The sequence below is a fragment of the Macadamia integrifolia genome, chromosome 8 (assembly GCF_013358625.1).
Source record: "Macadamia integrifolia cultivar HAES 741 chromosome 8, SCU_Mint_v3, whole genome shotgun sequence".
NCBI lineage: Eukaryota > Viridiplantae > Streptophyta > Magnoliopsida > Proteales > Proteaceae > Macadamia > Macadamia integrifolia.
This window is the reverse complement of record NC_056564.1, coordinates 19,851,223-19,862,290: the sequence shown is the minus strand read 5'-3', so window position 1 is coordinate 19,862,290 and position 11,068 is coordinate 19,851,223. Positions and strand designations below refer to the sequence as shown.

The 11,068-nt window shown below is 37.8% G+C and overlaps 1 protein-coding gene across 5 annotated transcripts; it reads left to right on the top strand.

Annotated features, from left to right (window-relative positions):
- The first annotated feature begins 6,499 nt into the window (after positions 1–6,499).
- Positions 6,500–10,603, top strand: LOC122087425 (bHLH transcription factor RHL1-like). 5 transcript variants are annotated; one of them, XM_042656560.1, is made up of 9 exons: positions 6,500–6,746; positions 6,917–7,632; positions 7,737–7,835; positions 7,928–8,092; positions 8,304–8,369; positions 8,869–8,934; positions 9,040–9,108; positions 9,622–10,103; positions 10,175–10,603. In XM_042656560.1, the coding sequence occupies exons 2-8, from the start codon at positions 6,934–6,936 to the stop codon at positions 10,066–10,068; spliced, it is 1,611 nt and encodes a 536-aa protein (XP_042512494.1). In that variant the 5' UTR covers positions 6,500–6,746; positions 6,917–6,933; the 3' UTR covers positions 10,069–10,103; positions 10,175–10,603. The 5 variants fall into 5 exon arrangements, with proteins under 5 accessions (XP_042512494.1, XP_042512495.1, XP_042512493.1 ...); XM_042656559.1 differs by having other exon boundaries at positions 6,501–6,746; positions 10,168–10,603; XM_042656561.1 differs by having other exon boundaries at positions 9,643–10,603.
- Positions 10,604–11,068: the final 465 nt, after the last annotated feature.

Below are 11,068 nucleotides of genomic sequence, written 5' to 3'. Positions count from 1 at the left end.
CATTCAAATTTTTTTTTTTTTTTTTTTTTTACAGAAAATCCACTGCAATTAAACTTCTTCCGGAGTATCTTTTGGAAAACCCTTGTTTAATGACTTCAACTATTAGTCACTTTCACTTTCTTGAAAGACTAAATTTTATTAAATATTCTATTATTTAGAAAATTTACTCCCTTTCACTTACTTAGAAGACTCAATTTCTTTGAATAATTCAATTGTTGAAAGACCCGTCACTTTTTTCACCTTAATGGAGGATCTAATTATACAATTGAATCAATCCCATCAACCGATCTAAATAAAAACCACCAAATCATTTCTATCATAATCAATCTACATCGAGGAGAAATATCTTGCTGCATATACTGCTTGTTTCTTGCCCACTGGAAGGTAATTAATGGTGTAGCTTCTCAATGAAAAGTTATTCTATCAGTTTGGATGATTGCATCTTCTTCTTCTTATGGCCACATGTTTGTGCCACTAGGCCTTTTTGACTGAAACCACTTCAATGAACACCTTTTGCTGAGAGAGCTACTGTGACCTGCATGTTTTTAATATATGGAAACACCTTAAAATTCCTGAGAGCTTAGAGGGTCAAAATTTATTAAGAAGTTGATGAGACCTAAGGACAATACACATTACAGAAGACCTTTTTTGTTTATAAAAGAATAATAAGATGGAAATGGTTTGCATGGGATGGGTTTTATAAGCTTACCATGTGATTCACTTAATTGTAAGTAATATGTATCTAGCCTCCATTGCATGACTAAGATAGTGAGAGATGCTTTGCTGTTCTTTGACTAAAGGACATCCATTAATGTCCCAGGACTATCATACATCCCCAAATGCTCTTTGAACTTAATCTGACATTTAGTGTATAAGATATTAACTTTTCCATTGATCTGACCTAAAGAGGCCCTTTTGAATACCAATTTGAATGTGACGTGCCATGATAGAAAATTTTAGTCCAAGAATTGCAGTTTTGTTGGTCAAAGTAATTATCTGCAACTCCATTAAAGAGGCCCTTTTGAATACCAACTTCAGATTTGTTGACTATATGGAATATGGTTGACTAAGATGAACAATGAAAGTTTCAAGGTTTTTATTTTAAAATAATGTAAAATTAATATCATCACAAAGGTATGTTATTTTTCAAATGTCACAAATTATATATGTTCTATAATGTGGATAGATGATATGTCCATTTCAACTATTGGATATAGGAGATATGGTTTAGCCATGTATATCCCATGTATAATTCAATCAAATATCATTTTTTGTATTGGTAGATATTTTGCATATGATCATGTATGTGTATCGGTACTCTAGACATTATTGTGCACTGGTTTGAAGAGTTTTTAGAAACATTACCTTGAATTGTTACATGGTTAAGTACTCGAAAGCAATATTAAGTGATTAGACCATAGGAAATCACATCATAGCTCAATTAAGAAAATGATTTGTTTATTTTAATAAATTGGAGGCAAGTAAAATGGCATACGCCATTGCAAGTGAACCACCGTTTAGTAAGAAAATGCTAATATACATTGTTAAAAATAAGGCTCTGTTTGATTGCAAGGGAGATTAAAGGGAAGGGAGTTGAAAATTTCAAAATTACGATAAAATTTTTGTAATTATTATCCCACATGATTATATCACTAACTCCAAAGCATTCTATATTTAATTATTACAATTTTATTTTACTTTGCATCTAAATCCCTTTAAGTTTGAAAAGTAAAATAAAAAATACATTTAAAAAAAATCATTACTAAAAATGGTTAGAAATTTAAGTGGATTATAGAATCATATTAAGTAATGAATACAATAATTTCCTTCTTAGGTTTGAAGAAGTGCCTTCTTCATTGGAATGCAATATGCCAAACAAAAAGGATACTACGGGCTATGGATTGCAAGTGATTCTAAACCTATGGTTGCAAGTATTACTAGCAATTCCACATCTTGGATTTTCTTGCAAGAGTGGATTCACTATATATATCCAATCATCCAGACAGTGGAGGGGGGGGGGTGAAATGGTCTCCCTACGTTTCATGATAGGTGGAAATCTTACACCTGTTGATGCTTCTGTTAGTACTCTCATTGGCCCATGTATTAATAGATGTAGGGGTCACACTGGCTTTTAAGGAATCCTTTATCTTTTTTAAATATACTTTTACTGATCCGGGGAATATATATATATATATATATATATATTTATAGAAAAGGGTAGATTTGACCATTATGGACTCACATCAACCAACCAACACAAGGGTAGGTCAGGTTAGCCCCAAGATTAATAAGCAATAGCGATCACTCATTCATAAATGAATTAAGTTTATAATAGTCAAGAAGTGCTACAATCATGTGCATACGTCTCTGCTATCCATTGAACAGACGGTTCCGGTCATCTGATTTTGCAAATCATTTTTAGCCTTTTTATTTATCTATCATGCTACATTGCTACGATCATGATACGTCGTGGTTTTGAGAGAGAGAGAGAGAGAGAGAGAGAGAGAGAGAGAGGTTCTTTGAGCTGCAAGGGTAGGGTACAATGGATAGGGCTTCTCTGTAAAGCTGCAGGATGTGTAGGCACATCCAACGATAAAGAATGTTCAAACAAGCAGCTAAAGCGCAGTCCAAGGCATTCTTGATCGTTGGATGTGCACGACAGGTCATGTAGCATTTCAAACGATCTTAATCTGAGTACACTAACACCTATATGCATTTCTTTATCTTTCTCACATGCCTATGCTATATGCTTAGAGGACCCTTGCCCCATGCAATAGGGACAATGTGATAATTTCACACCCTTCTATGTTTGGGTACTGGGCCATGCGATTAGGTAGCTCTTGTGAAATAAAAAAAAAACCCTATATATATATGTGTATATATATATATATATATACCCTTATGTATGATCTCATTGTTGCAGGGCCACACAACCACATAACGATCATACATACACATGGAAAAAGTGTCTCTGATTTATATGCTAGGGACAACATTCCCTGCAACACTAATGCGAGGTGAATTTGCTCATCACACCCATAGCAGTGCAAAGTATAGTATCATCCACATGGTTAGAGCGAGAGGGAAATAGTACTCTGACGACATCATGATTCTTTTCCTTAATATTTATGAGGATAATTACGTCTTATTTTATTTCTTTTAATTGTTTTTAAATGCTTCATGCTCTTGATTCTCTAACCACCTCTTTTCTATCTCTTTTTATTCCCCTTAAATAATTTGATTTATTGACAATGATCTTTAGTTTTGTGTTAAGGTGAAAGATAATAATTAGAATAAGGATGGTGTATACAAGAGTATATAAAAAAAAGGGGGTGTCTCGCATTCAAACAACATCTAGTATGAGGTAGGAATTGTGTGGCATTGAGAAAACACAACCCAACTTGGTATATCTCCATAAAATGACAATCCCTATACTTTTGTATCCTCTCATTTCCCACTTTTTAATTGTAGTAAGGAAAAATCAACTCTTGTACTATGTAAAGAGTGAATGGATTTGTGGAACCTAATTCTTCACTATGTATCTTATTTTTGATGTATCAAATTTATATATATATATATATATATATATTTATATTTTAAGCAATTCAGTAAGGTCTAGGAGGGGCAAGTGTGTGCGCAGTCTTATCCCTTGCTTTGCAAAAGAGACTGTTTCTAAGTTTTACACCTATGACCAACAGGTTGCACTAGTGCAACTTAACTGTTGTGCCATAGGCTCGCCCACTTAGATGATCCGAAACAATGTGTAGGAAAAAATAAATAAATAAATAAAGGTTAGAAACTCTTAGTTCAAGGGTTAGTTCAAGGGTTAGTGTATTTACTCTTGTTGTTCTAAATAAATATTTTATACGTATATAATAACAATCCATGGATTAGGTGCACAACCTATAAAGAACAATGGATTAGGTGAATTTTTTAGGCTGCAAAATCACTATGTTGGGTCCATCTATTGAAGGCTTTAATCCTCTTACATGAGTAACATGTCATACAGAACCTCTAACTAGAATTTGCCTAAATAATTTTAAGAAAGGTAGAGCAAAAGTGTTCCTACATGCTTGTTTAAACTCATTACCACATGCCCATTATCTTTTCGGCAAATAGACAACATGATTTGGTTTTCTAATTAGAGAAGTAGATAAATCATGTTCAATTCACAACAAAAGCCTCTGCGTTTCACTGGAAGAAGAAAGAAATTTTGTGAGGTGTTTTTCTTTATTTTTTATTTTTTATTTTTTATTTATTTATGAAAGGACTCAAATCCTTTGCGACTAGCAATGAATGGTAATGAGGATCATGGTTTCAAGTATCGATCTCGTATCGGTTATATCAGATTGGTATCGGCTGAGACCGATCCTGATATGGATCGATTATCCGTATTGTGTCAAGGGTAAAATAGTAGAAAATTAGTACTTTTTAAAAAAGCAGAGGAAAAATCAACCGATACCCATCGATCCAAACCGATCCGATACCGATACTGATACCATCCCCTAAATCCATGGTGAGGATCCAATAGCTGGGAGGGCCCTGGCATGCACCCAAGCCGTCAGATGTTCACTGCCACTCACTGCCTCCCTACGGAGGATTTTTGTACTTTATGAAAACCCCACAAACTGGGCAATAAGTATATTAGGAAGCCCTTGAGGGCAAAAGGGGAATTATAATTTTGAGGAGATCCTCCAAAAGGAAGACTTCTACACACCTAAATAAATGTAACACAACTTACTTAGATATTGCATGAGCACAAACATTGCCATCTCTACCAACAAAAGGGAGAGATAGACTAAAAGAAACAAAAGGAAGGAGGAGCCTTGAATCCATCATAATGGTGGAGGCTTCATTAGAGGAGAAGGAGGAGGAGGAGGGGAAGCACATGATCCAAGAAACAGTTAACGAGAACCTGACAGTTGGAGCGAAAATTAACTCAATGAAGCCCATCATCAATTGCCTCTTTCAACCCAAGGTGAATGGCCCTAGCCTCCCCAATAATAGCCTAGGTAGGGAAGGTCTGCTCAGAAGCCACCACGGTGAAGGAAAAATTATGAGGAATTCCTTCGGATGACCATCAATATGCTGGGAACAGTAAAAGGCATTTTGGACATCTAACAATTAGGAGCAAGGCTATAGGTATCAGTGTTTGTATTGGTTTCGATCAATACCGATATGATACCAATATGAATAAGCTAGAATCGGGTCATATTGGGGTGGTATCGGGCATATTCTAAAACTTGATCGCCCTTTTGGCTAATAGACCCAATCCATATCATTATTATAATGATATTGACCTCCAGTGATACCAGCAAGTCTCAACTGATATACGATACTAGTACTTATAACCATAAATAGAATAGGGGTAATAATGATGATAGCTTAGTGGGTGAAACTTCACGTTTTGTGATTCAAGAATATAAATGTAAACATGATCATTTTGTTTGTGTGTTGGATATAATTGTTGTGAGAGTCTTGTATAAATCACTTTCAGTTGTTTCAACAATAAAACTTTGATATATGTTTTTGTCTTCATATTGAGAGGTCTCTACCACTGTAGGTATACTCTAAGAAATACAATCCTATAGGAACACAGAACCAATTTTTGCTTAAATTTAAGGCAATACAAAAAATTGAATTCATTCACTCCCGAATAATAGGAAAGAGGAAAGAGGGGGAAGAGAATGTCTGTGATAAGAGTCGATCCTTAGACCTTCTACACTGCTAGCGTCTGCTTTATAAATAAAGGTTGCAACTAATAGGGTATGTCTTGAAAAAAATAAAAAAAGTAAAGAAAACCTAGTAAGTTATGCACTGAACCCCACACTAATACTTTTTTTTTGGTAGAAGATTTTACTAATACAACTATCTATTCAATCATAAATAGTGAATATCAGCTTTGGTATTCAATTCTGATTCCATTTCGACACCTTTTATTCGGTCGACCTCATACTAAGTGGACAAAGTATCCGTCATTTCAACATTTAGATTAAGATCACACCCATCAGCGTCCCCTGTAAGATCAGAGCCGTCGTTTTCTGAGTCAGCCAATGATTGGCTATCATTTCACACCTCTGTGTTTTCACCGCTACCTTTCCTCACCATATTACCAATTTCACAAAAGGTTAATAGTTAATTATAGTTTCCCTCATAGTTATTATCTTGTAACGTTCCAATCATTTCTGCGTTCCACGTTTTCTCTTTTTTTTCCTTCTTCGAATTTCGAAATTCAAACCTTTTTCCGTTATCATTCCTCAGGAAATTACGGAACCTTTCAAGAAAAATAAACGATTAAGTAATAAAAATTCAGATTATATATAATGAAACCTAAATAAAGGGTAGTTTAGTAATTATAATATGCTTCCAAAGCGAGCCCTAACCAGATCGGCCAACTAACCATTAAGTTAACCATAGTAAGGTCAACATTGTGGTGAACCCGAGGCGATTCTGGGTCGCTCGAAAAAAGAGTTGAGTCAGAGAGAGAGAGAGAGAGAGAGAGAGAGAAACGAAGTTTGCTTTTGGAATTTATTATCGAGGAGCAACGGGATCCGAAGCCCTATAAAAATGGCGATATGAGTGCAATCTTCTCTCTCTCTTCCTGCAATCTTTCTTGATTTCAAGTGAGATGAGATAAAAGAAGAAAAAGAAAAAAGAAAAAACACAGACTCTTATGAGCACAGAGCTTCGGTTTTAAACTCTAAGATTTTCTGAAATTGGAAAGACCTGTTTCTCACTTGTGTCAGGTGAGTGAGCGAGTCTATCTCCATCTCCATTTTTTCTTCACCTTCTTTCTATTGGTTTTCTAAGCTTTTTCAAATAAATTCAAAGCCGAATCCGTTTCTCTCTCCCGCTCCCCTTTAATCTGTAGATCTGGGTGTCCCTTACCTTATTTTTTTTTTCGTTGAAGTTGCAGAGAGAAGTTGACAATTCATGCAACCTAGTAGCAGAGAAATGCAAGGGATATCCATAGCGGCTCGCATGAACCAGTCCCAAATTGCAGTTCAAGAGCTTCAGAATAACGGTCAACAGCAGATCGCAAACTCTCAGATGCATCAGGTTCAGGGCTCCCACTATGATCATCATCCCTCTCAAGATGATTTCCTCGAACAAATGCTGTCTAATATTCCTTCTTGGCCCGAGCTCCCTGGGAACCCTAAATCCCCTTGGGACCTTAACCCTCAAAACCCTAACGGTACAGCCGCCTCTAACAACGGTAGCGCTATCGCCAACGGCGGCAGTCAGAAGCTCTTCAACATAGCAATCGGCGCTTCGAGCAACAAATCGTCGGAGGACCAGTCGGGTTCGGAAAACCTTCACTACCCTTTCGACGAGTCCACTCTGCTGGCTTCTAGGCTGAGGCAGCACCAGATAAGTGGGAATTCGCCGACTGGGAAAGCAGCAATGATGCTTCAGCAACAGCTGCTTCTATCTAGAGGCGTAGGTGGTGGTGGTGGTGGTGGTGGCATGGCGAGATCTCCGACCTCAGCTTCTGGTGGCGCCGCTTCTCTTGGCGGCGAGCATGGTCTTCTCCCGCTTCCGCTAACCCTGGGAAGTGGTGATTCTTCAGATTCACGACTCCTTGTCGATCGATCTCGCGACGATGTTGTCGACGGTTCCTTCAAATCTCCAGTGAGTGATTGATCAGTTCATCAATCAAAACTAATACTGTTACTGGTTGGAATTAAACTCAGATTTTCTTATCAGATTAATTTTGTTTTATTTTTAATTTTAAGACTGGAGAGGGTCCAATTCAAGGTCTTTTCAACGGATTCACCGGATCTCTACCTCGAACTGCTCAGGCAGCGAATCAACAGCATTTCCACCACCCACAGGTGCTAATTTCTTCCTCTTGTTTAATAATAGGGGAATTTGCTTTAATTTGTTCGTTTTCTCATTGTTTGATTTGATTTTTTGATTGCATTAGAACGGCTCCATTTCAACCCAAAGCTTCGGTGCTCCTGCTACTGGGATGAACCAAGCTACTCCGGCGGCAGGGGCGAACGGCGCCGGTAATGGGCAGGGTCAACCGAGGCAGAGAGTCAGGGCTAGAAGAGGGCAGGCAACAGATCCTCACAGTATCGCTGAAAGAGTAAGTTAATTCGATTATAGAATTGTTCCCTCACGTCTTTCTGTCTCTCTGCATTTAGGTTTGGAAATAAAAAATAATAAATGTGGTTGTCTTTTACAATCTTATTCTATGTTGGTTGGCAGGTTGGGTTCTTCTAACTTCTATGCTTCTATTCTATTCTTTTTTTTTTTCTTTCTTTCTGTACTTCTGATCAATTCGTTTTCTTTGCCAGTTACGGAGGGAAAGAATCGCAGAGAGAATGAAGGCTCTGCAAGAACTTGTACCCAATGCCAACAAGGTCTCTCTCTCTCTCTCTCTCTCTCTTATTTGGGGGCAGGGAAGGGGAATGGGTAAACCCAAGAATATATTTCAATTATCTTAATGGAATGACAAAATTACCCTTTAAATGAGCCATAGAGAGAGCTCTTTGTCTTATGATCATGATTTTATTACATGGTATTACATGGCAATTTCGTCATTTCATAATTGATCCATTGATTTAAGCTGGCTTCACCTTATCTTGATATTATCAGCTTTTTAAGATTAGATTAATATTCCCTATATTAAAAAAAAAAAAAACAGAGAAAAGAAAAGTGGAGGGGGCAGTTTCTGTCTTTTAGTTCCGTATTTATATCACTTTCTGTGCCTGGTCGAAAGCAAAAGGTGCAAAATTGCAAAAGACGTTCAAAATTCTTCTTTTTGTTGTATTTTCCTGAGAAAGGATACCCATATAGGTCTTTTCATCTTCATCTTCTTCCTTGATCCACTGATGAGTTCTGCTTTATTATGTGGGGCAGACGGACAAGGCTTCTATGCTGGACGAGATCATCGACTATGTGAAATTCCTGCAACTCCAAGTCAAGGCAAATATATCTCCAAACCTTCCCTCATTGATGTATGGGCTTGTTTGAGTTTGATTTCAGTCCCTCACTCATACACTGTCTTTCTCTTTTGCAATTTTCTCTCAGGTTCTGAGCATGAGCAGATTGGGCGGTGCAACAGCTGTTGCTCCTATGGTGGCCGATATGTCTTCAGATGTAAGTTCCAAGAACTATACTAATTCACCAAAACAACCCTCATTTAAAACGAAAATTAATTAAAACTATAATTACTTTCCACGGCTTTCCCATTAAAGGAAAGATATTCATCAGTAGCAGAAGAGAAAGAAGAAGAAAAACGGAATTTGTTGGTAGTGGTGGAGATAGTGGTGGTGGTGGTGGTGGTGATGGTGATTTAGACATTAGACTTTAGGCTTACTTTCCATAATTCAGAAGACCCATCCATTAGTTTGCCAGTTTTTCCTGAATTCTCAGTCAGAACAAAACGACAAAGGGATCAGCATGCGTGCGTGCTTGCTTTCAAGATTCCAAATATGCCCTATAACCTTTCCTCGAGACCATCTTGTCCTTTCCTGTCCTTTTACTTTAGCAGTTTTGGTTCCTTTGTCTTTCTCTCTCTTTGTTTGCCTTTTGAGTACGTTTGCACACACTTACTTATTATTATATATAATATAAATGAAGGATTATGGGTTGGGTTTTGTCTCTGATCAGGGACGTGGTGACTGTATCCAGGCCGCCGGCGGTGGAGGAGCAGGTGGCGGAATAGGACGAGGCGTTAACGGAAACCAAATGACGCCGACAAATGACAGCATATCGGTGACGGAGCACCAGGTGGCGAAGCTGATGGAGGAAGACATGGGTTCTGCCATGCAATATCTGCAAGGGAAGGGTCTCTGCCTCATGCCGATCTCTCTGGCCACAGCCATCTCCACTGCCACTTGTCATTCCAGGAATCCCCCAAGTGGGTCCTCAGCTCTTGCCCATCTCAACGCCAACAACAACAATGGCAGTGGTAACAACCACCCTCTACTCTCTTCCTCTAACGTTGACGGACCTCCGTCACCAAGTTTGTCGGTGTTGACCGTCCAGTCAGCGAACATGGGTAACGGTGCGGGTGATACGTCCGTCAAAGATGCCACGTCTGTGTCAAAGCCGTGAAGGAAGAAAATGAATCCCACGGGCCCCACTAACAGGTGGACTACCACTACTATTATTATTACTATTATTTTCTTTTTGTACTGATTGGGTGGTTAGTAGGGCCCAGTGAGAAAGAAAGGAACAGCCAAAAGACAAGAGGAGGGAGGACACCCAAAGGCCGTCAAGTCTAGGGGAATAAGGAGGTCTCTTTCTGTGGTTTAACGCCATATTTGCTTAGACTTGGCTAAAGTAATCACCACTTGCAGCCAATAGCCCAACCTAAAACAGCATCTTTTTTTTTTTTTTTTGCCCTTTTCACCCTTTTGGGTTTCCATCTTTTTCCTTGATCTTTCACATTTTCTATAGTAGGAAATATGGGACTCATAGGTTTCCTCTCTCCCTCCATCTCTTTCCATTGTTCATTGATTTGCTTTGTTTTTTGTTTTTTTTTCTTCTTTCAGTTGTTAATCTTTGAAATTCGATGAGAATTTTCCTCTGTGATAATGATGTTATTATAGAATTTTATGTTAATAAATTAATGGAGAAAATTATTAAATAGTGTGATAGAGAGATGGGGAAACGGGCAAGTGCGTGTGAGACTTCCAAAGTGGATATTATATAGCAGGGACAGGGATCATTTTCCTTTCAACAAATCCAAAAAAAAAAATAATTTCTCGCGAATCCTATCTCAGTGATTCAGAATTAAGCGAAGCAAAGCTTCAAACAAAGTTTCATTTGAAAAAAAAAAAAAAAAAATCAAACAGATAGGTTGGGTTGTTCACTTCATTGATTTGATTAACTTTACTTAAGATTAACGATAGAGGCTTGAGGGACAGTAAAGGTGGTTGGTAGGAAACTAATTGTCCAATGGCCCGAGTTTTATTTTATAGAAAGAGTGTGGATCCAAGGGGTTGTGAGAAGCTGGGGTTTTGACAATTTTTTTCCTTAGATAGTATTATGGCAAGGGAACCTTGTTTGGTTGGGGTTTCCATGCCCAAATACAACTGGATGTGAAAATATT